At 39.6% G+C, this 22,732-nt stretch overlaps 1 protein-coding gene across 1 annotated transcript in view; it reads left to right on the top strand.

Annotated features, from left to right (window-relative positions):
- Rc3h1 (ring finger and CCCH-type domains 1) overlaps window positions 1-20,212 on the top strand; it is a 42,388-nt gene extending 22,176 nt beyond the window's left edge. The window contains exons 11-19 of the mRNA XM_032915766.1: window positions 403-770; window positions 1,396-1,560; window positions 4,335-4,487; window positions 6,869-7,082; window positions 8,047-8,137; window positions 8,268-8,400; window positions 9,893-10,063; window positions 10,777-10,892; window positions 12,900-20,212. Of these exons, the coding sequence (XP_032771657.1) occupies window positions 403-770; window positions 1,396-1,560; window positions 4,335-4,487; window positions 6,869-7,082; window positions 8,047-8,137; window positions 8,268-8,400; window positions 9,893-10,063; window positions 10,777-10,892; window positions 12,900-13,050 (1,562 nt within the window). The 3' untranslated portion in view covers window positions 13,051-20,212. The remainder of the gene's footprint in view (window positions 1-402; window positions 771-1,395; window positions 1,561-4,334; window positions 4,488-6,868; window positions 7,083-8,046; window positions 8,138-8,267; window positions 8,401-9,892; window positions 10,064-10,776; window positions 10,893-12,899) is intronic.
- The last annotated feature ends 2,520 nt before the right edge of the window (window positions 20,213-22,732 follow it).

Below are 22,732 nucleotides of genomic sequence, written 5' to 3' on the forward strand. Positions count from 1 at the left end.
TCTGGGATTGAATTTCAGGATCTTGTCCATTCCAGGCAAACGCTCCACCACTGAGCTGTGCTCCTGGCCCTAAGGAAAATATTTGCTTTCTAATTGTCATAAAGCCACTGTAACTATACAAGTAGTATGAAAGTTTATCAAAAATAAATAGACTATTAGTACTTAAATGTTTTAATGGTTTTGGTTTTTAGTTTCTTTATGTAGCCTGGCTGATCTGGAACTTGCTCTATAGACCAGGTTCTCCTCAAACTCTGATAACTGCCTGCCTTTGCCTCCCAAGTGCTGGGATTAAAGATATATGCCACCATCACCCAGCTGTGTTTTAATGTTTTAAAAGGAAAAAAAAAAAAAAACTTATGTAGAAAAACAGATGAGTTTGGGTTCTTCTTTTGTATTGTACAGGTGTGTACTATACCCAGCCAACATGTGTGTCCCGCTTTGTCCGACCTCCACCGTCTGCTCCTGAATCTGCTCCTCCCTACTTGGATCATTACTCACCCTACCTCCAAGATCGTGTCATAAACTCTCAGTATGGCACACAGCCACAACAGTACCCACCTATGTATCCACCTCACTATGATGGCCGCCGCGTATACCCTGCTCAGTCTTATACAAGAGAGGAGCTGTTCCGGGAAAGCCCTATACCCATTGACATTCCATCTGCAGCAGTGCCGTCCTATGTACCTGAGTCCAGAGAACGATACCAACAGGTGGAGGGCTACTACCCAGTGGCTCCTCATCCAGCTCAGATCAGACCTTCATACCCCAGGGTATGCTGTGGGTTTTTTCCTTACGTAGACTTAATTTACTTTTGTATATGTATGTATAATTGGTGTGTGAGAAAGAGAGAGAGAGCACAGGTACATGTGTACCACAGTACACTTAGGTCAGAGGATAACTCTTGAGGATAAGTTCTTACTTTCCATGTTGCTAGGTGGGATTTTTCTTGTTGCTGCTGCTCAGAATACTGCAGGTCAGCTTGTCTGCAAGATTCTTCTTGTGTTTATTCCTCCCATATCACTATAACCGTCCTGGGATGATGTGTGTGCCCCATGGTTTCAAGAGATCAGTCTTGGGTTGTCAGGCTTGCAGAGCCAAGACATCGCCTGTACCTGATGCACCATCTTCCTAGTCCTGAAACTCAAAGTTACTATTTTAAAAAACAAAAATATAAATCTAAACATTCTTCATTTGTGTACTAAGACTAGATCATTTAGGAAATTTGGAAGATCTTGAGTTTGGGTTGGCTTTCTTTTGTCTTTCTTTATTCTCTGTAGTGTTGATATTTCTAGATGTTATGATGGGAATATTTGTGTGTGTGTGTGTGTGTGTGTGTGTTTTAATTAATGTGCTTTGGAATTCTTGTTCAATTCTAAATAATCTTTCAACTACCAGGATCCTCCTTATAGTCGACTTCCTCCTCCTCAACCCCATCCTAGTCTGGATGAGCTACATAGAAGGCGGAAGGAAATAATGGCCCAACTAGAAGAAAGAAAGGTTATCTCTCCGCCTCCTTTTGCACCTTCACCAACATTGCCTCCTGCGTTCCATCAAGAGGAAGTAAGCATATAATTTTTAATCCTGCTTGTTAGTTTACCATTATCACTTTTTGTAGCCTGTTTCATAAATTATGAGAGCCAGGCAGTGGTAGCTCACACCTTTAGTCCCGGGAAGCAGAGGCATGTAGATGTTTGAGTTTGAGGCCCGCCTGCTTTACAGAGCTCAGCCAGGGCTCACACACACACACACACACACACACACACACACACACACACACACACACACACACACAGAATATGAATCTGTTCCCTAGGAGATATTTATAAAGTTTCAAAATTATAAGGCCATTTTCTGGTTTTCTTCCAGAGATTCATTGTTTTATATACATTTAGATTCATAACCCATTTAAAATTGAGTTATTAAATGAACTGTTAGAATCAAGGTCCATTTTTTCCTCTATAGGAATAGCTCATTGACCTTATACACTGATTTGAGCATCCTTTTTCAGTGTCCAGCAGTCAGCTTTCTTACAATTAGTTCATTAGAGTGGGTGTGATGGCCTAATTCTAGCACAGTAGGACACTGAAGCAGAAACCAGCCTTCACTGCATACAGAGAGACCCTGTCTTGAAAAATGATAGATAACCAACTATGATTATAAAATTTCTTGTTTCGTCAGTCTATTTCTGTCTTTGTACCAGTACCGCATTTATTTATTCATTTTGTGTGTCTGAGAGGTGAGAGGATGGCTTCTAGGGTAGGAGACAGTTCTTTGGTTTCGAGGATCCAAACTTAAGTTGTATATAATTAATTTAGCAATGAAGAAACCAATAGTGTAGTTAAAAAAAAAAAGTAGGACAAATATGGATAGATGGTAAAAATTATAGGGGGTGTTTTGTTTATGTACCATAGTGCCATAATTTTGAGCATTGCGTTTATGTTTGTATAAAATAGTGCTAATAGACCTGTTTTGGTTTGGGGTTTTTTGAAACAGAATCTCATATTCTAGACAGGTTCACTTTGAATTCACTCAAGCTGTCCTCAAATTCCGTGTCTCCTCCTTAGCCTTCCATGTGCTTGGATTACAGCTGTGGACAACTGCGCCCAGCAAAGCATTGCTTACAGCCGTTGTGAATGTGTGCTGTCCTTGTTCCTTTCATTTCTGACACTAATGGTTTTCATTGGATAGTTTTCCTAGGGATTTATCAATTATATTTGTCTTTTAATTAGACAGCCTGAGCTGAGACCATAGCTCAGCTGGTAGAGTATTTGCCTGGCATGCACAAGTCTCTAGGCTCAATCCATAATGTCTTGTAAATTGGGCAAGGAGGCAGGAGGATCAAAAATTCTAGGTCATCCTTGGCTACATAACAAGTTTGAGGCCATACTTTATTCATCTGTTATACATAATGAATCTAATTGGAGTATAGAGTTTTGTTGGGTTTTTTTGTTTTTTGTTTTTCTCAAATAATACGGTGTAAGAATACGTGTAGCCAACAGCTGGGCAGTGGTGGCGCATGCCTTTAACCCCAGCACTTGAGAGGCAAGGGCAGGTAGGTAAATCTCTGTGAGTTCAAGGCCAGTCTGGTCTATAGAGTGAATTCTAGGACAGCCAGGGATATACAGAGAAACCCTATGTTGAGGTAGGGGTTGCGGGGGGATGTTTTACATTCTTTATATGTAAAATTATTAGCCTGAACAACATTGCCAACTAAGAAACTATATATGATAAACACTGAAAACTGGAAAGTGAAAGCTAGGTGAGGTGGTGACACCCTGAGCACCATTTCAAAAATAGAGTGAAGTGAAGATTACTATACACAATAAATAGTAGCTTGTTTACTGTATGAAGGTAATCATAGTGTCTCTGTCTCTCAGTGCTGGGGTTAACGGCTTTCACCACCACACCTGGCTAGCTCCATATTTAAGCTTCTATTCTGAATTCTCATATATAATTCATACATTACAGGAGTCCATGACATAGAAATAATACTTTCTTCAAATTCCCATTTCCTATACCAACTAACAGTTTTGTTGTATTTCAACATGTTTATGTGTATGAACATGTTTGTTGGAGTAGAGCAGAGTTTATTAGTTTTGTTTTGGGGATATCTATGTTGGTGTGAATTTATTCTTTTTTGTAGCTGCATAATATATAATATTCAGGGGAAGAGCTTACTTGCTAGGTATTAATATATTCTAAAAGTTAGCTGTTCTGCATGAGCTAGAACTTTAAAATGTTAAAACACGTTGTCCTCGGAATGGAATATTGTTATTGTATAACACAGAACTTTAGTCAAGAAGATAAAAACGAGGCATTTTGTTCTTTTACTTAATTGAATCAGTCTTGGGCCAGAATGTATTCAAGACAGGAAATACTGCTGTCGAAGAAGCACCAGCAAAGAATTGTTGCATTACACCTACCTCATAAAGCACGAGGTGCAGAGAGCGCTCTCGTGTACTAGAGGAGTCACTGGAGCCTATTGAGGACAGCCCAGCCAGTGTACATACGGCGTGGTGCATATTTACTCTGGTGCTGACGTGACTTTACCTAAGGCAGTGGAGGAAAGAGTGAACAAACTTTTTAAGATCCTAGCTTGAATTATGAAAGGAGGTTGAAGTTCTTTCTTTCTCTCTCTTTTTTTTTTTAGCTGCCAATAACATATGAAGGCTAAAATAATCTTCACATTTTTCAGTCTATAAAAATATGTTCTGACACTTAATAATCAAGTAACTATCACTATATTGCTTTAATTTGATGTTCTAGACATTCCCCACTTTTTCTGTTTTGTTAACTCATAGACCCATTTCCTGTTTTTCCCCCTCTATCTATAGTTTTTGGATGAAGACTTGAAGGTAGCCGGAAAATACAAAGCAAATGATTATAGCCAATATTCTCCTTGGTCATGTGATACCATCGGCTCCTACATTGGAACCAAAGATGCAAAACCCAAAGATGTTGTGGCAGCAGGGAGTGTGGAAATGATGGTATGTGTAATGGCTAAGCATAATTAATAAAACCTAGATACATAAATTCTCATCTATTAAATTATAGGGACAACTAATAAAGCTTTGCTTTTGTTTCATTTAAGTATAAAGTATATTATTTTCTTGACAAAGAATATTACATATTATTTTAGGTAGTAATTCCCAAGAGTTGTTCAGAACCCAAGTTAAATCACTTTCAGTATTTAATCCTAGGTTTGAGAATTGGAGAGATGTCTCGGTGTTGAAGAGAGCATATTGCTGTTGCAGAGGACCTGAGTTTTGTTCCCAGCTCTCATGTTGGGCAGTTTACAACCACCCGTAACTCTGGCTCCAGATGATCCACTGTTCTTCTGGTCTCCGTGGGCACCTACTCAGTGCATATACCCACACAGATGTACTACAAAGTCACATAATTAAAATAACTTGCCCATCAGTGTTACTTTAATAGACTTTAATACCAGCACCTGGGGCCAGAAGCAGCTGGAGCTCTGTGAGTTCAAGGTCAACCTGGTCTACATAGTGAGTTTTGGACAGCTGGGGATATGTGTGTGTGTTTCTGTATTTATGTATCAGTATTTTACATATTAATTGCCCCCTATAGCAATAAAACTTTGTAAAAGTAGTTAATCTCCCTAATCTTATTTTTGTCCCTCACTCCTCCCTGTCAATAAGTAACCTCTTCCCTGAGTTTAATTTTTATTGCTTAGACACACACACACACACACACACACACACACACACACACACACACACACACTGCACAGTGTTGTGTTTTGTTTTGTTTTTTAAGCAAAAACCCTACTGGGTTTTCCTGTGTTGTCCAGGATGACGTTGCATAAAGTCTCCCTCTTGTCTCATCCACGGGGTAGGTAGCTGGGGCTGTAGGCAAGTGCCACTGTACTCAGCTGCTACTCTTTCCTTTTGGAGAAAGCACCTCATTAAGTTTTGGGTTGGCTTTGAAATCACTATGCATAGCACACGCTAATCTCAGGCTTGTGGTAGACTTGTCTTAGCCTGGCTAGTAGCTACAGTTACAGATCACTGTTACTGATCTTTTAACATTATGTATAATTTTTCACTTCATTTTTTAAAGACTTTTTTTAGATTTGCTTATATTTATGTGTATGAGTGTTTTGCTCACATATATGTTAGTGTTTCATGAGAGTCTGTTGTCCAAAGAGCATTAGATTGATATCCTGGAATTAGAATTAGGGATGGTTATGAGCTACCATGTGGGTGCTGGGATTCAAACCCGGTCCTTTGCAAGAAGAACAAGCTCTCTTAACTGCTGAGCTATCTCTCTAGCCTCTACGTAGAGTATTAAATGGACACTTTCTAGACTTTGTGCATATCCATGAAAGTTATGCTTAGACATGTATTCCTGGCCAAAAGCCAGCTTGAAATATATTTTAAAAAAAAAGCTGGATGTAGTGGTGCATACCTTTAATCTCAGGATGGGAGAGGAGGTGGGGAGGTGTCGGGGTGCAGAGATGGTGGGGGATATAGTGAGGCTCTGTCTCCTAAGGAAAGGAGGGAGGGAAAGGAAGGAAGAAAAGAAAAGAAAAAAAGAAGGAAAGTAAAAAGAAAGACAGACAGTGGTATTACTGGTTTGACAGGGATCACGTGACATCATTTTCCCTGTGAATCCCAAGAAGGTTCCCTGCTGATTTGTGTAGGTTTTCATTAGATAATGTTTACCTAGCTTGTTCAAGATAAAACCAGTTCAAGTAGGTGACAGGCCAGAGTAAGAAAGAATAGTTAAATAAAAAAACAAACCTGCAAGGGGACTGTGACAGAACAAGGTCCTGGGCTCAGTTCCCAGCATCAAATAAGGTGAAATTAAGTTGAAACAAAACTTGCAATGTCCTTCTTGAGCAAGTGTGCTTCTATATCACAGGAAGTCTTTCACTAGACTAAGTTGAAATAGAATAGTAATATAAGGCGCTTTCAAAAGGGTTGTCACACTGAAGTAACATTAGCAAAGTAAAATTAATTTCCTTAAATTGGAAAAAAATAACAAAATTACTAACCTAGTATAGATGCCATTAAAAATTTTTCTAGATACGTGAAAGAAGCCTTAACCCAGTGCCTCTCAAGCATTGATATTTGAGCTAGACATAGAGGTCAGTGGTAAAGTGCTTGCCTGACAAGTTAATGTTGGTACATACTACTTAGGAATGGGTTGATCTATCATCTATTATCATCTGTCTGTACTTAAAGTAGGTCATATTCTTACTGTGATCTAAAACCAATGTTTTATATGACATCCAAAGATAACTAAAGAGTTATTCTTACTAATAACAGCATCATACTCGTATTAACTCCTTTACAGAGCTAGTGGAAATTATGCTAAACAACATGTCACTTCTGCTTTTTGTCAGAATGTAGAAAGTAAAGGAATGAGAGACCAGAGGTTGGATCTTCAGAGAAGAGCAGTGGAAACTAGTGATGATGACCTTATCCCATTTGGAGACCGACCAACGGTATCTCGATTTGGTGCCATCTCTCGAACATCCAAAACACTGTATCAGGGTGCTGGCCCAATGCAAGCTATGGCACCTCAGGGAGCACCCACAAAATCTATTAACATTTCTGGTAAGAATCCTAGAGTGGTAATTATGATTCTCAGTGTAATTCTATTACTGCTTTTAAGACTCTTAAAGGCAATGATTTTTAAACTTTTTTTTCCCTGTAAGAAAGTAATTGCACCTTGGGCAATTTTGGGAGTATAAACTAAAATAAAGTCTTTATATATTAAGATTGCTTGAGGGGCTAGGGTATAGTTCAGTTGACAGAGTGTATGCCTAATATATATGAAACCCTGGATTCAATACCCCAAACCACATAAACCAGATATCATGTCACATGCCAGTAATCCTAGTACTGGAGAGATAGAAGTAGGAGGATCAGAATGTTCAAGTCCAGCTTTGGGTACATAGTGATTTCAAGGCTATCCTGGGCTAAAGATCCTGTCTCAAAAAAAAAAAAGAAAGAAAGAAAGAAAGAAAGAAAGAAAAGAAAGGATTGCTTGTGGCTTTCATCTTAAATGACTTCACTGTTTTTTTTAATATAAGATTCTTGGAGTCTGAAGAGGTAACTGGTTGGATGAAGAGGATCTGAATTTGGATCCCCAGTACCCATATAAAATTTAGGGGTGTGTGCGTGTGTGTGCGTGTGTGTGCGTGTGTGTGCGTGTGTGTGCGTGTGTGTGTGTGTGCGTGTGTGTGCGTGTGTGTGCGTGTGTGTGCGTGTGTGTGCGTGTGTGTGTGTGTGTGTGTGTGTGTGTGTGTGTGTGTGTGTGTGTGTGTGTGACGTCCCGGTGCTTTAGGAAGATAATCTGACACCAGCCCTCGCCTCTGCGTTCTAACACTCATGTGCACACAGTGAAAAGGGAGTATGTAAACCTGCAGGTTCAGTGGGGAAGAAGCAGATAGCATTGTCATCTGGCAGATGGCTTTCTACATACACAGTGTGCCTTTGCCTTTTCGACTATAGTACCTTAGGTGAATCAAACTAGTAAATTACATCATAATAAAGCACATAAACTGTTCCTTTTCAGATTACAGTGCATATGGAGCTCATGGTGGCTGGGGAGACTCTCCATACTCGCCTCATCCAAACCTACCTCCTCAGGGACACCTCATAGAGAGGTACAGCTGTCCTTTCACTTGTTATATGTATTCGAAGCATTTAGCTCTCCTTGTTTTGTATTCTAGTCAGTAGAGTTCACAAAATAAAACTTTACACCACATTTACCTCATGGTTTCTTTCTTACCAAAGGGAGAAAATGTGCATGGCAGAAGTGGCCAGTCATGGAAAACCCCTTCTGTCTGCTGAAAGAGAACAATTACGGCTAGAATTGCAGCAACTGAACCATCAGATCAGCCAGCAGACCCAGCTACGTGGACTAGAGGTACAGACCAACACAGGCTTTTTTGTTGTGTCAGGAATTTTGATGTAGAATATACCACTGTTGCACAGACTGGTTTTATGAGTCAACTTGACACAAGCTGAAGTTACCATAGAGAAAGGAGTCTCCTTTGAGGAAATGCCTCTATGAGATCCAGCTGTAAGACATTTCTCAATTAGTGATCAAGAGGGGAGGGCCCACTGTGGGTGGTGCCATCCCTGGGCTAGTAGTGTTGGGTTCTATAAGAGAGTAAGCTGAGCAAGCCAGAGGAAGCAAGCCAGTAACATCCCTCCATGGCCTCTGCATCAGCTCCTGCCTCCTGACCTGCTTGAGTTCCAGTCCTGACTTCCTTTGGTAATAAACAGCAAATAAATAAGCTGAGTAAGCCCTTTTCTCCCCATCTTGCTTCTTGGTCATGATGTTTGTGCAGGAATAGAAACCCTGACTATGATAACTGTGTAGCCCACCTGGCTTCAAACTCATGATCCTCCTGTGTTGGTACTTACACTGAGTACTTACACTGAGTACTTACACTGAGATTACAGGTATTCAACACTGCAACTATTTTGTGTCCCAGCTGTGAAGGGTTCCCTAGGATGTTAAATTGAATTTTATTTTCTTTATCATGTATATGTATTTTGTGGGTGGTAAGTGCACGTGAATACAGGTGTTGGAGGATCTGCCTGGAGCTGGAGTTCCAGTGATTAGTGTAAGCCTCCTGGATGTGTGCCGAGAACAGAACCCAGGGCCTTAACAAGAGCAGTGTCTGATCTTAACCATCAAAACCGCTCCAGGCTTCTTAAATAGTAACTTTTGAAATACAGTAAGCACAGAATTTTAAAGCCTTTGCCTATGTGTTAGTATAGATAGCCATTCTTCAGAGAACTCAGAACTAGATTTAGTTCTTGACTAATAGAAAAAGAATATTCTCTGAGAATAGTACTGGGGAGAAAAGGAAAAATCCTATCTCAAGAACATTGAGTTTTTATAGAAAAAAATACAGGATTTGCATCATGGAAAATAGCAATTGGAATGATACACATTTATAATAGTTTCTCTTTGAAATAGGAAAAAAGATTAAAATATTTTTGGTTCTGGAAATATGGCTACTATTCTTGCAGAGGATCCAAGTTTGGTTCCTGTTTCACAACTACCTGTACCTCCAGCTCCTGGGGATCCAGCAGTCTCTTCTGGCATCCATAGGCATCTGCACTTAGGAGTAATGTGTACATGCCAACATACACACTCCGTCTCTCTGTCTCTGTCTCTGTCTCTCTTGCTCTTAAAGAAATTCATCTTTTAAAACTTTCTCTCCCTTAAAAATAAAATACATCTTTTAAAAATAAAACCATTTTTTCTCATGTGCTACTAAAACAGAATGTGTTTGTAGTTGAATTGTTTTTACTGCAAATTTGTGACTAAAATGCTTTGGGTAAGTGTTTTCTATATGGCATGAGTATGCTGAGTTATGTGTGTGCTTGGGTTTGTGCACTAGGCTGTTAGTAACCGGCTGGTGTTACAGAGGGAGGTGAACACCCTGGCAAGCCAGCCACAGCCCCCTCCGCTGCCTCCAAAATGGCCTGGAATGATCTCAAGTGAGCAGCTAAGCTTGGAACTGCATCAGGTGGAAAGGGAAATTGGGAAGAGGACCCGGGAATTGAGTATGGTGAGTGCTGATGGTAGGGAAGGGAGGAAGATGAAATGAACTCTGACTCTAGAGTTTAGAATCATCCAGAACTGGCTCTGGGTACCTTGAGGGATGACTAATATTTAGCGTAATTCTAATAAAGATAAATTATCATCTGGTGGTATCATTCCTCTCTTAGTTCTTTCTTTTTTTTTTTTTTTTTTTTCTTTTTTTTGGTTTGTCTTTTGTCATAGATTTTGGGGAAAACAAGGCAATTAATTGGAAATTTCTAAGTTTCTGTTTAATGTACTCATTAGGGAAGCAGATGGAATAGTGTTTACCCTTTTTTTTTTTTTTTTTTTTCCGGAGCTGGGGACCGAACCCAGGGCCTTGAGCTTGCTAGGCAAGTGCTCTACCACTGAGCTAAATCCCCAACCCCTGTAGTGTTTACTCTTTTGGACTCTATAATATTAAGATTTTAAACAATAAAACATTACTTTTCATAGTCTTTTATAAAGAAGATATAGTCTGTACACTGTTCTCTGTGCTGGTTTTTGATGCTAGTTTGCAGCGTTTTCAAAAGGTAGTGAGAAGGTGGGTTGTAATGTTATCCTTTTGTGTATATTCTTATCTACCTGTTTTTTTGTTAATTCTTAGTGAAGTAGGAATGATTTATCATCAGTCCATGTTGTGTGAATTTGGTCTAACCCATTACATCACTGATTTCTAACTTTATTTCCTCTTCTTTTAAGGAGAACCAGTGTTCTGTAGACATGAAAAGCAAACTGGGTACAAGTAAACAGGCAGAGAATGGACAGCCAGAGCCACAAAACAAGGTCCCTACTGAGGACCTTACGTTGACATTCAGGTAAAGAGAGCAACACGTCTAGAGTTGCTATAGTTTAACCAGAGAGAAATAATTTTATTATCTGACCATATGCAAAGTATGAATATGTTTTAATTCTTATTCTTTTTTTCTTTTAAAATGTATTTACTTTATGTATATGAGTACATTGGTGCTGTCTTCAGACACACCAGAAGAGGGCATCAGATCTCATTACAGATGGTTGTGAACCACCATGTGGTTGCTGGGAATTGAACTCAGGACCTCTGGAAGAGCAGTCAGTGCTCTTAACCGCTGAGCCATCTCAGCCCATGTTTTGATTCTTAAAAGACCTATTTTTCCTAAAGAGAAGAGAATATGAATATATACATTGGTTTTTCAAGGCAGGGTTTCTCTATCTGGCCCTGGGTATCTTGGAACTCGCTCTGTAGACCAGATTGGCCTTTAACTCAAGGCATATGTCACGACTGCTGAGCAGGAGAAAAGAATGTTTGTACTAAACCTAGAGGTGGAGTAGGATATAGTCATGAGCACTGGAGAGGCTGAGGTAGGAACAGAGGAATTTGAGGTCAGTCTGGGCTACAAAGTGAGACTATCAAAACATACATCTAGGGGTTGGGGATTTAGCTCAGTGGTAGAGCGCCAAGTGCAAGGCCCTGGGTTTGGTCCCCAGCTCCGAAAAAAAAAAAAAAAATACATCTATACAGAAATTAGCACTTTATTGGGGCTCGATTATCTGTTAATTCCTAGCAAATATAATTCCTGGTTATATTTTCTTTTTCTCATTGCTTTAAGTATAGTCTGGTACTTTTGAATTATAAAACATAACATATGCTTACTATAAAAATTAAAATTTAGACAATGATTAAAAGCCAACCTACCACCACCACCCCCCATTTTATTTACTGTTTTTTTTTATTTTGTTTTCGTGCTGTCTATTGAACTTAGACCTCACAAATAAGCACATATTTTACCACTGAGCTGTAGTCCAGGGCCTACACACACCCCTATTTCACTTATATACAAACATTTAGCCTGGCTACTGTTGTAGGGTTACATTAGGATTTGTTGGTCTTTTGAGATGGTGGGATTAGGCCATGTCCAGCCACGTTTTTATTTGATCTCTCCCATAATATAGTATTTAATTCATTCTTCTTTGGCATATTTGAAGACTTGAATCTATAATCCTGTGCTGACCACCTCATTACCTATCAAAATTTTATAATGGAGCTGGACATGGTGGCACATGCCTTTAATCCTAGCACTCACTGTGTGTTTGAAGTCAGCCTGGTCTACATTGTAAGTTTCAGGATAACCAGGACTATGTAGAAATAACCTATGTCAAAAACAAAAAAGTCAAACAAAGAATTTCTAATTGTCTTGTTGATGTCTTCTTGGCTTTTGGCTAGTTTAAATCTATACGCTGGCCTAGGTTCAAAATAAACTTGGTAAATAGGAGGTTAGCACTTTTTCTTAAATGCCAGACAGCAAATATTTGCAGGGATGGGTCTTTTGGGATATGGGGGTTGTGGAGGTGGGGGGGCGAGCTCACCACCTGTCCTTGCCTCCCAAGTGCTTGCCATTACCATGCCTGTTTGTTGTAACTTTTAGTTCAGTTTTCTAATATGTAAGTGGCAGGAGATACATAAGCAAATATGCAGGTTGTTCTGACAAAGCCTATGTGACTAGAATAGGAAGCTTGTCAGTTTTAGTTTGTCAACTGTATGTCATAATGTGGATGAGGAGTTATAATCAATATTTGGAAGCTAGTTATATAGTTATTTTGTTTTGGCTTTTTGAGACAGTCTCATTGTGTAGCTAGCCTTGGTCAGCCTGGAACCAAGCTAACCTGAAACTGATAAAGGCCAGCCTGTCTCTGCTCTCTCTCTGCCTGGACTAAGGGCACGTGTTACCACTCCTGCCTCCCATTTCTCTACAGGCTAAAGAGTAAGCCCTATTGACTGGAATTTATTTAGAACAACTGCTTTTTTTCTTTCTAAAAAAATGTGACTTTTTTCATGTAATTTACAGTGATGTACCAAATGGATCAGCCTTGACACAAGAGAATCTCAGCCTCCTGTCAAACAAGACCAGCTCTTTGCACCTGTCAGAGGACCCTGAGGGAGGAGGAGATGACAGCGACTCCCAGAGATCAGGAGTGGTTTCCAGTTCTGCTCCCTAGAATATGGGCGCCTGCTTCTACCTTCTGCTCCTAATCAGTTGGTGGGGCACAGGGATAGAAAAATGGATAACGTCTAACCTTTTTCTCTGAGTGGTCAGTGAGGTCCAGGGAAAGCACCGGAGGCAATGTGCACCAACACCACTACTAAGCAAACCTGCACATAGTTCACATTGACGCATTTTTTTAATTTTAAGAAAAAGAAAATTAGCAGTATCTGCAAGCAATTCAGATTAAATTTGTTTTTGTTCTGTGAATGAACTTTATTTTAATAACTTTGGACGCCTTGGATCCGGGGCTTTAAAACAAAAGAAGATATTATATATACACTCTGTTTGATTAATTGTATGATCTTAATGAAGTAGGTTTTTCTTGTATTTTGGTATTATTACATACCCAGTGTATAATTCCTTTTTCCCAGTCCTTTCCAATTCTCACAACCCTGTAAATCAAAATAGGCAAAATGTACCATTTCCAAGAATTCTGTGGTAATAGATTGGATTATTAGAAACTGTGCAGCAAACTAATTTTCCTAGAGCTATTCTTTAACCCACCCCACAGCAGCCCTGTCCTGGGTCACTAGCTTTGTGGGTAGATACTTGTTTTTTACAACATTAAAACTTTATTTGAGTAGGGTAAGGTTTTAGTTTCAACTTTTCAGAGATATCAACATGCAGTTGATTGTTTGGGCCACACATTTTCATGGTAAGGATTCCTTGCATTCTTGCGTTAAGATCTGAAAGCCTATTTAGTGTTTACAATGTTTAGTTTTAAGTGAAGATTATTTTATTTTAAGAATGAACTCTAAATTGGACATAATGGCTCATTCCTGTATTCCCCGGACTCAAGACGTTGAGGCAAGAGGAAACTGGAATAAGAAAAAAACAAAGGAGCTTCAACTTGTTAATAGTGCAAATACCTGATTCCTAGTCTATGTTGAGCTCATATTGGAAAACTGAAGCTGTGCTTACAAATTAAACTTCTCTTGAAACCCTAGAATGGGAGAACCAGGACAATGAACCATATTCTAAAACTTGGAGATGGCTCAGCAGAAAAGCACTAGCTACTCTCCCAGGTTCTTCCCAGCACTGGCAAGGTGGCTCACAATTGCTGGGAACTCCACTTCTAAGGGAACGGATACTCTTTTCTGGCCCTTGTGGACACCAGACACATATGGCAAAACACACATGAAGAAAACTTTTAAAATAAAACTTAACACTTGATTTGAACTTGAGTAAACAAGGGCACATTATTTCAATGGAATTTTTCTTTTCTTTTCAAAAGCTCAGGTTTGGCAGATAGACACTGAGTCTTCAGGGCAGTTCATGCACTGATCACTGTCAGTACTCAGAACTATCAGCATAACTGAGTAACGAAGTGGGTTTTATAGATGTGGCTTTCTGACATTAAAGACATTTATGAAAATGTTGAAGAGTGAGGAAGAATTTTTATTTAGTTCTGCTGCACATATTCTAATGCTACCACTGTATGCTTAATTTACAAAGCCCCTATAAAATGAATTCAGCGGGGCACCATTTCGTAGAATCACTCCATCCCTCTGATTTACTGATGTCAGTTTCCCTTTCTCGATGATTCTACTAAACAAGAAAGCACTGGTTATGTAATAAGTTACTGCATTGCTTTGGTTGGGTAAAGCAAAAGTTTATATTTTTCTTATTTCTCATATTCTTAACCCTTAACTCTTGCTGAGGTCAGAGCCATCTCAGTCTAAGCTCTGTGTCCATCATCTTGTTAACTGAAACAAGTGGGTGGGGGTGGGATAGGAATGGGATGGGTGGGAAGGGAAAATAGTCCTGCCATTGCCTACCAGTAGGAAATCCAAACAGAACACTCATTTGAGTAGCGAGTATTTAATTTGCCCAGTCAAGGCACCGTATTTATATACTATTTCACATTGAATTTGATTATGCCCTACAGACCTGGCTGGTCAAGGATTTGATATACACATATTGGCTTGGGATTCGAGCTTTCTTTTTTATTTAAATAAAAATTTATATATATATTATATATATACATATATACATGGCTATATCTGTATATATATCGGGTATGTTTTAAAGATTTCTTCGCATGAGCGCAGCTGTTGCAATAAGATGACTGATTGGGAGGTAGAGGCACCGATGACGGTGAGGCATTTCTCAGTTGATGCATACATTTTCCTTTTAATTTTAAGTACACATTTGTACATTTGGTTTTTTGGCCTTTTTTTTTTTTTTTAAGATAAAATGTCTCTTACATTTATACTTTACTCATTATTTATTGAGATAAGGAAAGAAATGTCTGACAGGATTTTTATTTTTCTGCATATCTATAAAACACCACATTATTGGCCTCTTGCCTTCAGAAGACAGATTTGGGTAGATCTTATCTCCTTTGGACAGTCAGATAATTCCTAAGTCTTAGAAGCAGATGGGTTTTTGTTGTTGTTTTTGAAATTGGAATAACTAGGGGGAAATCTGCATATTGGTTTTCTTGGAGTTAAGAATAAAAGTAAATTTCCATCGTAGTGTGTCTGGAACCCCAATGTACACTCCGCTGCGGTGCACTAGTATCCTTTTAGGTATATTTTTATTTAGGGAGAAAATTAGTCTTTTAAATGGTAGTATAAGTTCCCCAAGCCCCTGTCTCTATAGCCAATCTGGGTTGGGTAGAAAGTGGAAGACTGTGCCTACAATTTTACTATTTGGTCATTTTCCCTTACCAATTTTTAGGTGTTTTTTTGGGGGAGGGGGGTAGCAGTATTGTCTGTGCCCACTGGCAGGTTTAGGGATTCAATAAAAACTCACAAGTTAGAGGGTTTTTGTCCCTTTGACAACTCGGTGTTATGAAGCAACAATAAACTGAAGTCTGACTTCATGACTCTTAATTGCTGTTTCTGTTAAAATCTGAAAAGCATTGGTTTTTATTTGTGTCTGTAGAGACATTTAAAAAATGAAGCCCGTCAAATAGGAAGTAAAGCTTGTGCACAGCCACCAGCCCCACCCTTTTTAGGACAGTCTTACCAAATAGGCCACGCTGGTTCTGAACTCACGATCCTTCTGCTTCAGCCTTGTGAGCGCTGGGATTTCAGGCAGATGACACCATGCTCACCACCATCCACACGCAGTATGTGTGGCTTTTCGCTGAAATGGTTTCTTCTGAAGATGATTACTTTTTATTGTGTCCAAGAATAAGAATCACCTCAGATGAACAAGGACAAGTCTGGAAGGGCTACACAGCACTGCATGCATCTTGTTCAGAAACGAGGCCAGAGCAGTGAGTTAACGTAGTGAGTAAGGGGTGCTTTGGCTCGTTCTGTTTCCAGTGAGTCTCTGGAACGATAAAGGAAAGGAGAATGGGATATCTAGACTCAGGCTCCTGCTTAGAGTCAGAGCCTGAATGTGACCAAAGAACCACTCCTCACTACTTCTCTAGTTAAACAGAACTTGTACCATAGGTTTCTAGTAGTGATGTTCAAATGGCATCAATGTTCAAGACACTATTATTAGTAATTACAAATATTCAACAACTCAGAATGTACAAGAACTTGTTTGGCACGTACGGCATTAATGTGGGTCATTCCTTCTCTCATCTTCCTCCCCTTGTGTTTTTTCCCATGTATTTATTTTGCCTAACAGCAGAAGATGGATACAATTCTCCCATGCTACTTGGATACATGGTCCCCTTAGACTCTCATGAGCTTCAGTGTGGGAGCTTGAAATTTAGTTCCTAAATTTCTTATGATTGTCTTTTTTCTTTTCTTCCTGACCCCTTGCCATTCTGCAGTTTCCCCTTGACTTACCCAATCTGTAACAGTGACAGTTTGCTGCTTCTAAACAGAGCATTCAAATGAATTCGCTTAGCCAATGACTTCTGTGAAGTTGCCTTTTCTAATGGCGTTATTACTCAGTGATGCACAGATGTGGTATTTGCCCTACTGGCAGGCAAGCAAAGGTCTGGCAAAGAATGATAACCTGCTATTTCTTTAAGGAGCGCCAAAGACTTGTGCTTTACTCTGTTTTGGTTTTAGGGGAAATAGTAGCCATTTTGATTATGAAATCTGGTAGTATTTGTAAGTTGATTGTACTGTGTAAATGTCTAAAGTTAGCTGTTAAGGGTTAGCTGGCCTTATAAAATGTAAAAGGAATGAAAATTTATCAGTTTCTCTAAACCAGTAAATATCATCCTTGACAATATTTGTTTAAGCAACTCACTCTCCCTTTGGGGATCTCTTGATGTAATACTATCTTCTGTGTCTCTCTGTACTTTCACTCGTGCCTACAGGACAATGGACTTTCACTATGGTCAAGTCCTGGGTCTGGGGATTCCTCCTGAGCTTGACGCTTGTGAGAAACAATTAACTGTAGTTACTTAGTACCTGCTCGGTTTATGTTCAGGGATAGCTTGATTTCACTAAATGGGATTCATTTGCTATTACTTTTATGTACAAATGGAGGTAGAATGAAATTTCACTATATTTTTCACTTGGGCTTTTAAAGAATCAAGTAAAGAGTTCAATATGTAAAATCTTTGTGTAAAAACCATCTATGATGATTTATTAAAAGATACGCCTAATTAGTTTTCAAGAGGAGTTAATGACCTTGCAAATTAACTGCAGTATTTCACAATCACACTCTTGCACTATAAAAGGTTGGATAGTGTCAAAATCTTAATTGTTAATATATGCTGATAGTGTTGCAAAGGGATCTCATCCCTGAAAATAGAACTCAGATTGGACAACCTCACTGAGACAACAAGCTGTCAACTACTGACACCATTTTACCTGCATGCTTGTTTTGCAGGCAAAACACATAAAGTCTACCTTAGGACAGCTATGGCTTTTTTTTTTTTTTTTTAATAGCTCAGCTTTTTACATATTCCTGCTGAAATGACTTGCTGGGAGTTTTTGGTAAATTGTGCTAACATATTTTTTTAGTGTTCTCAATCAGCTTTTCTGAGCCACTTCAAAGAGCTGGTTTGGTTTTATTTTTTCAAAAGGTATAAGAAGTAACATTATTTGAAATTTTAAGATTCTATTTCTGTAATTGCTAAAAGTGTTTTTATAAGTAACAGATTTTAATTGATTAGTAATTCTAGTTACATTAATAAAGAATAGGAAACTGCCACCCCAGGAGCAAGTGACACCTTCAAGTGTTCTCAGTAAGTAGGTTTCAGTACTACACTGAATAAGTGGGCAAAGAACCCTTGGAATCCCATTGTGAGAAAGGGACTTCCCTTAGCACTGGAATTGTTCTTAGAGCCTCTGGATTTCAGACAAACACTGAATTTCCCTGAACTTATCCTTGAGCAAAATAGCCTTCATTTTCACAGGAAAGTAAGGCATTGTAACCCAAGGTGGAAAACTTAACTTTAAGACAATACTGTGTCAGAAAAACGTGTATTTAGAAAAGTGAAATCCTGTGGAGTTTGTTGTCCTAGTGTATATTATATAGTAGATAAGCAACTTTTCTTTTGTATTGAAGACTCATTCTGGTTAGTTCATTTGTTTTTGTTTGGTGTTTTGTTTTGTTTTGTTTTTCTGTCTTTCATGCTACATATGTAGACAGAGCTCACAAGTCTTTGGCTCCTGTGTTGGGTTGTACACTCAGAGTCATCTTATAACTGGAAACTGTCAGGTGGTCAAAGCTCCAATGAGCAGGAAAGGTGAGGAAAGGATGCAAGACTGTGGATAGTGCTCTGGGGTTTGTGTTTGGTTTTGGTCTCCTTTTAACAGTTGCCATTTTTATAATTTATTGGTGTAGCCTCTCTTTGTTTGTTGGCTGGCGTTTCACAGTATATCCAAACCACCCCATAAATACAGAGACAGCCCTGAGAGACTTTTCCCCCTAACTTTCACTTATCCTCTTATCCTTTGTCTTCCCACCTTTCTGTTAAAAGGAAAAAAAAAAAAACTTCACCGGTCATACGCCTCAGTACCTCTATTGAATCTGACTTTTCAGGAGTAATGCAAAAAGTGAACTAGGGTTATCAGCAAACCTTTCACCCACCTAAACGATTTCCAGTTGTGAGGTTCCTCTTCGTGTGTGGTCTTTTCCCTTTTACCCCCTGCAACCCTTCCTTGCCTATGGTCAATTGGTCTCACGACTCACACCAGTCGCCTGAGACATTCTGCACTCATTATCACCTTTTTGGGTGGATTTTTCTTAGGTTTTTGTTTTGTTTTTAAAAAATAACTTTAACATTGATTCATATTTGCTTGGGATAGAGCTTATGTAATTTACCAATCGTATTGATTGTATGTGATTGTGCCCTGCAGAGGTATACTTAACATGAGTAATCTTAAGTTAGTTAAGGAGCCGTGAGATTTGAGTCAGAATAGAGATAGCTTTATGGGTAGTGTGAATTCCCTTCTCAGAATCAGTGCTACGGAAAATGCCATTTTAAAAGATTTTCCTACATTCCTATATTTTCCCATTGCCTCAGCTCCCTATTGTTTTCTGACATTTTCTACCCACCTGGGTAGAAAAATTTTAAACCACGAGGTTTTTTAAATTGAGCTGACTTTTAAGTGAATGGACTTTGTGAGATTTTTACATTTTCCAAATGTTTCCAGTTGAGAACAAATGATGGGTCGGACTTCACCAGCCTGTGACCAACTCCCTACTCTCTGGCCAATAGTCTCCTTGACAGTGAGGTTTTGTCTGAAGGCATTATCTTCTGAAAGTTGTTTTTGTATAGGAGAAAAAGAACCTTGCTTGAAATGGAACATTCCCTTTCTTGTTTAATCTGTTTAGTATTTCCATGTTTAAACAGCTTTCAGAACAAATGAGGTGGGGAAAAAGAACTAGGAGTGTGTTTAGGGCTCCCGAACTCTGGATCTGAATGCGTATATGTACCTCTTGTTGCATATTCTTGAGAAGATTAAGGCCTTCTCTCTTAATTTTGTATTATTTGTGTGCATGTTGTTTATATTAAAGATGGCACATTTTGTTAAAATGCTATTTCCTTTCTTACCTTGGAAACTGACTCAGCCTCTCGTTGCTCCTAAGTAGGGTTTAAGGCTCTTGTAAGTTGCAGATAAAAGGATTCATTTAACAAATAGAAGGAGGTGATTCACCTTTTGGATTGTAAATATATGAAAGTGTCTAAAGGTCTTTATCTGCTTTCTGTCAGCATTTATATTAAATGATAAATTAATGAGGAGGAACAGTGTGTAGTCTTTTTCTTGTAAATGAGTCTGTCATCTCATTCTCGTCTTGGGATTGTTGATGAAAATTTTAAAAGCTAACTTATGCAAGTAAGCACACTGGGCATCAGTTCGCTCTAACGGAATTGGTGTAGACTTGAGTATCTGCAGTGGAGAGGCAGGCCTGGTTCAGAGGCTGCGAGCACCATGGTCAGCATCACAGCTTTATTTTATGACTTCTCACCAAGCCAAGAGCATCTTTCTGCCCAAGCAAAATGGTCTTCCTTCTTCAGACAAAATACTTGTCTTTTTATTTACCAACTGGCTCCAGTTATCCTAAAGTCTTTTAAATATAAAGTCACTGAATATAATATAAAGTAACTTTATATATGTTGTCTCTTATAGACCATGCTTTGGTTAACAGTTCAGTGGCCTGAAGGGAGGAGACTGGCTGGGCCAGATGGCTGAGTAGTTGAAAGTGCTGTCTTCTTTCCCAAGGGACCAGAGTTTAGTTCCCAGCACCACACCCTGTCGACAGCTCAAGACCACAAATAACTTCAGCTCCAGGGATCCAACCACTGTTTTCTGTCCTCAGGTACATACACACACTTAAGGTCTTAAGGGAGAAGATGAGTTGTTACACATTACAAACGCTCGTGAAATAAACTCAGATGTAGCATGTTGTAACAGTAACATACTTTCACATACTTAGGAATATTGGATATTAAATGGTAAGACTGAGGGGATGTTCAGTTCACAGTAATATGAAAATATGAGTTAGTTAAGTGCCTGTAGCCATCCTTGAAAAATGATGAAATCTAGAGAGGAGATTCCAAAACCAAGGCTGTCTGCCACTTAAACTAAGCTTGCCCCGCATAGAACATAAGCAGGAAGGAACTATCTGACCTGTTAGGCTGAGACTGAAGTAGACTAAAGTGAATTTGTTATATGTGCATAAATGTTTTATCCCAGGGATCAGCTAATCTGAAATGATCAGCTAGTTAAATCATGCTGTCTAACCAGTTTGGGTATTAAAGAAGAAAAGCCTACCTCCCTCTGCTTTGAACACCTAACCTTGAAAGGCTAGGTGGAGGTGAGGGGTCCAGGGCAGCACCAAAACCAGAATCGACTAACCTGAGCCTAGAGGGCCTCACAGAGACTGAACCAGGGAGAACACCGGGGACTGACCCTCTCCACATATGTAACAGCTGTGTAGTTTGGTCTTCATGTGGGCTCCTAACATCAAGGACAGTCTCTGACCCTTGTTGCCTGCCTTTGGGACCCTTTCCCCTTACCGAGCTGTCTAGAAGATGCACCTAGGTTTACTGCAGCTTGCTCTGCCAAAGCTGGTTAACATCTGTGGGAAGCCTCCCCTTTTCTGAAGAGAAAGGGAGGGGTGATTGGGTGGGAGGGAGGTGGAAAGAAAACTTTGGTCAAAATGTGAGTAAATTAATTAAAAAAGCATTCGAAAGAAAGGTTGGGCATGATGACGCACCTTTAATCCCAGTACTTAGAAGCAGAGGCAAATTGACCTCTGTGAGCTCAAGGTCAAGCCTGATAGGACAGCCAAGGGTAGATACACAGAGAGACCCTGTCTCACCTACATAACACCCCTGCACCTCAAAAAAGTAGGCTGGAGATGACGGCACCACCCACAAATGTCAGCATTTATGTTAATGCAATGGCAAGGGCTGCAGACCCCAGTGAACAAGAGTTGGAAGCCAACTTACATAGTAAATTCCAGGCCGGGCTGTGCTACACCAAAACTCAACTGTCCCGACTACTAAACTTCCATATGCTTAACAAAACGGAAAGCAAGAAAAGTGCCTTCTGTCGTCCATGAGCTCTAATTGTGGAACTTGGCACAGGCTTTTCAAACACCTTAATCTTGTTGGGTATGGTAACACACCTTTATTCCCAGAGGTTAGGAGAAAGGGGCAGGGGAGGCTCAAGGCTAGCCTGGTATAAAGAGTTCAGTGCCAGGCCAGTCAGGGTTACATAGTGAGCCTTGGCTCAATAAGATGACAACGGTAAACAGAATTATCAGAGAATTGTAATCGTCTTCAGAACAAGAAGCTGTGAGACTGAACACGACTTAGCTTCATCCTACAAGATCCTAAGTCTGATCCCTAGCGCGGCATCCCAAAAGAGTGTGTGTGTGTGTGTGTGTGTGTGTGTGTGTGTGTGTGTGTGTGGGTGGTGTGTGTGTGGGTGTGTGTGTGGGTGTGTGCATCCCAAAAGAGTGTGTGTGTGTGTGTGTGCATCCCAAAAGAGAGAGTGTGTGTGTGTGTGTGTGTGACATATAACTTTGCTTGGCTGGTGTAGATCTTCCCAGGAAACTGCAATGAAGGTAAGACATGAGCATGTTGAAGTACAGAGAGGGGAATGGGATGTTAGAGATTGAGATTCCTAGTAAGGGAAGGTATATGAATTCTGAAGGAAGGGAGTGAATTGAGATGGGGACCTTCATGACAACTACGATAGAGAAACAGCTAGAGAGGTGTTGCTAGTAGCTTCCCTTACCCTGCCAAAGCTCCA

Source organism: Rattus rattus, chromosome 10, assembly GCF_011064425.1.
Source record: "Rattus rattus isolate New Zealand chromosome 10, Rrattus_CSIRO_v1, whole genome shotgun sequence".
Lineage (NCBI taxonomy): Eukaryota > Metazoa > Chordata > Mammalia > Rodentia > Muridae > Rattus > Rattus rattus.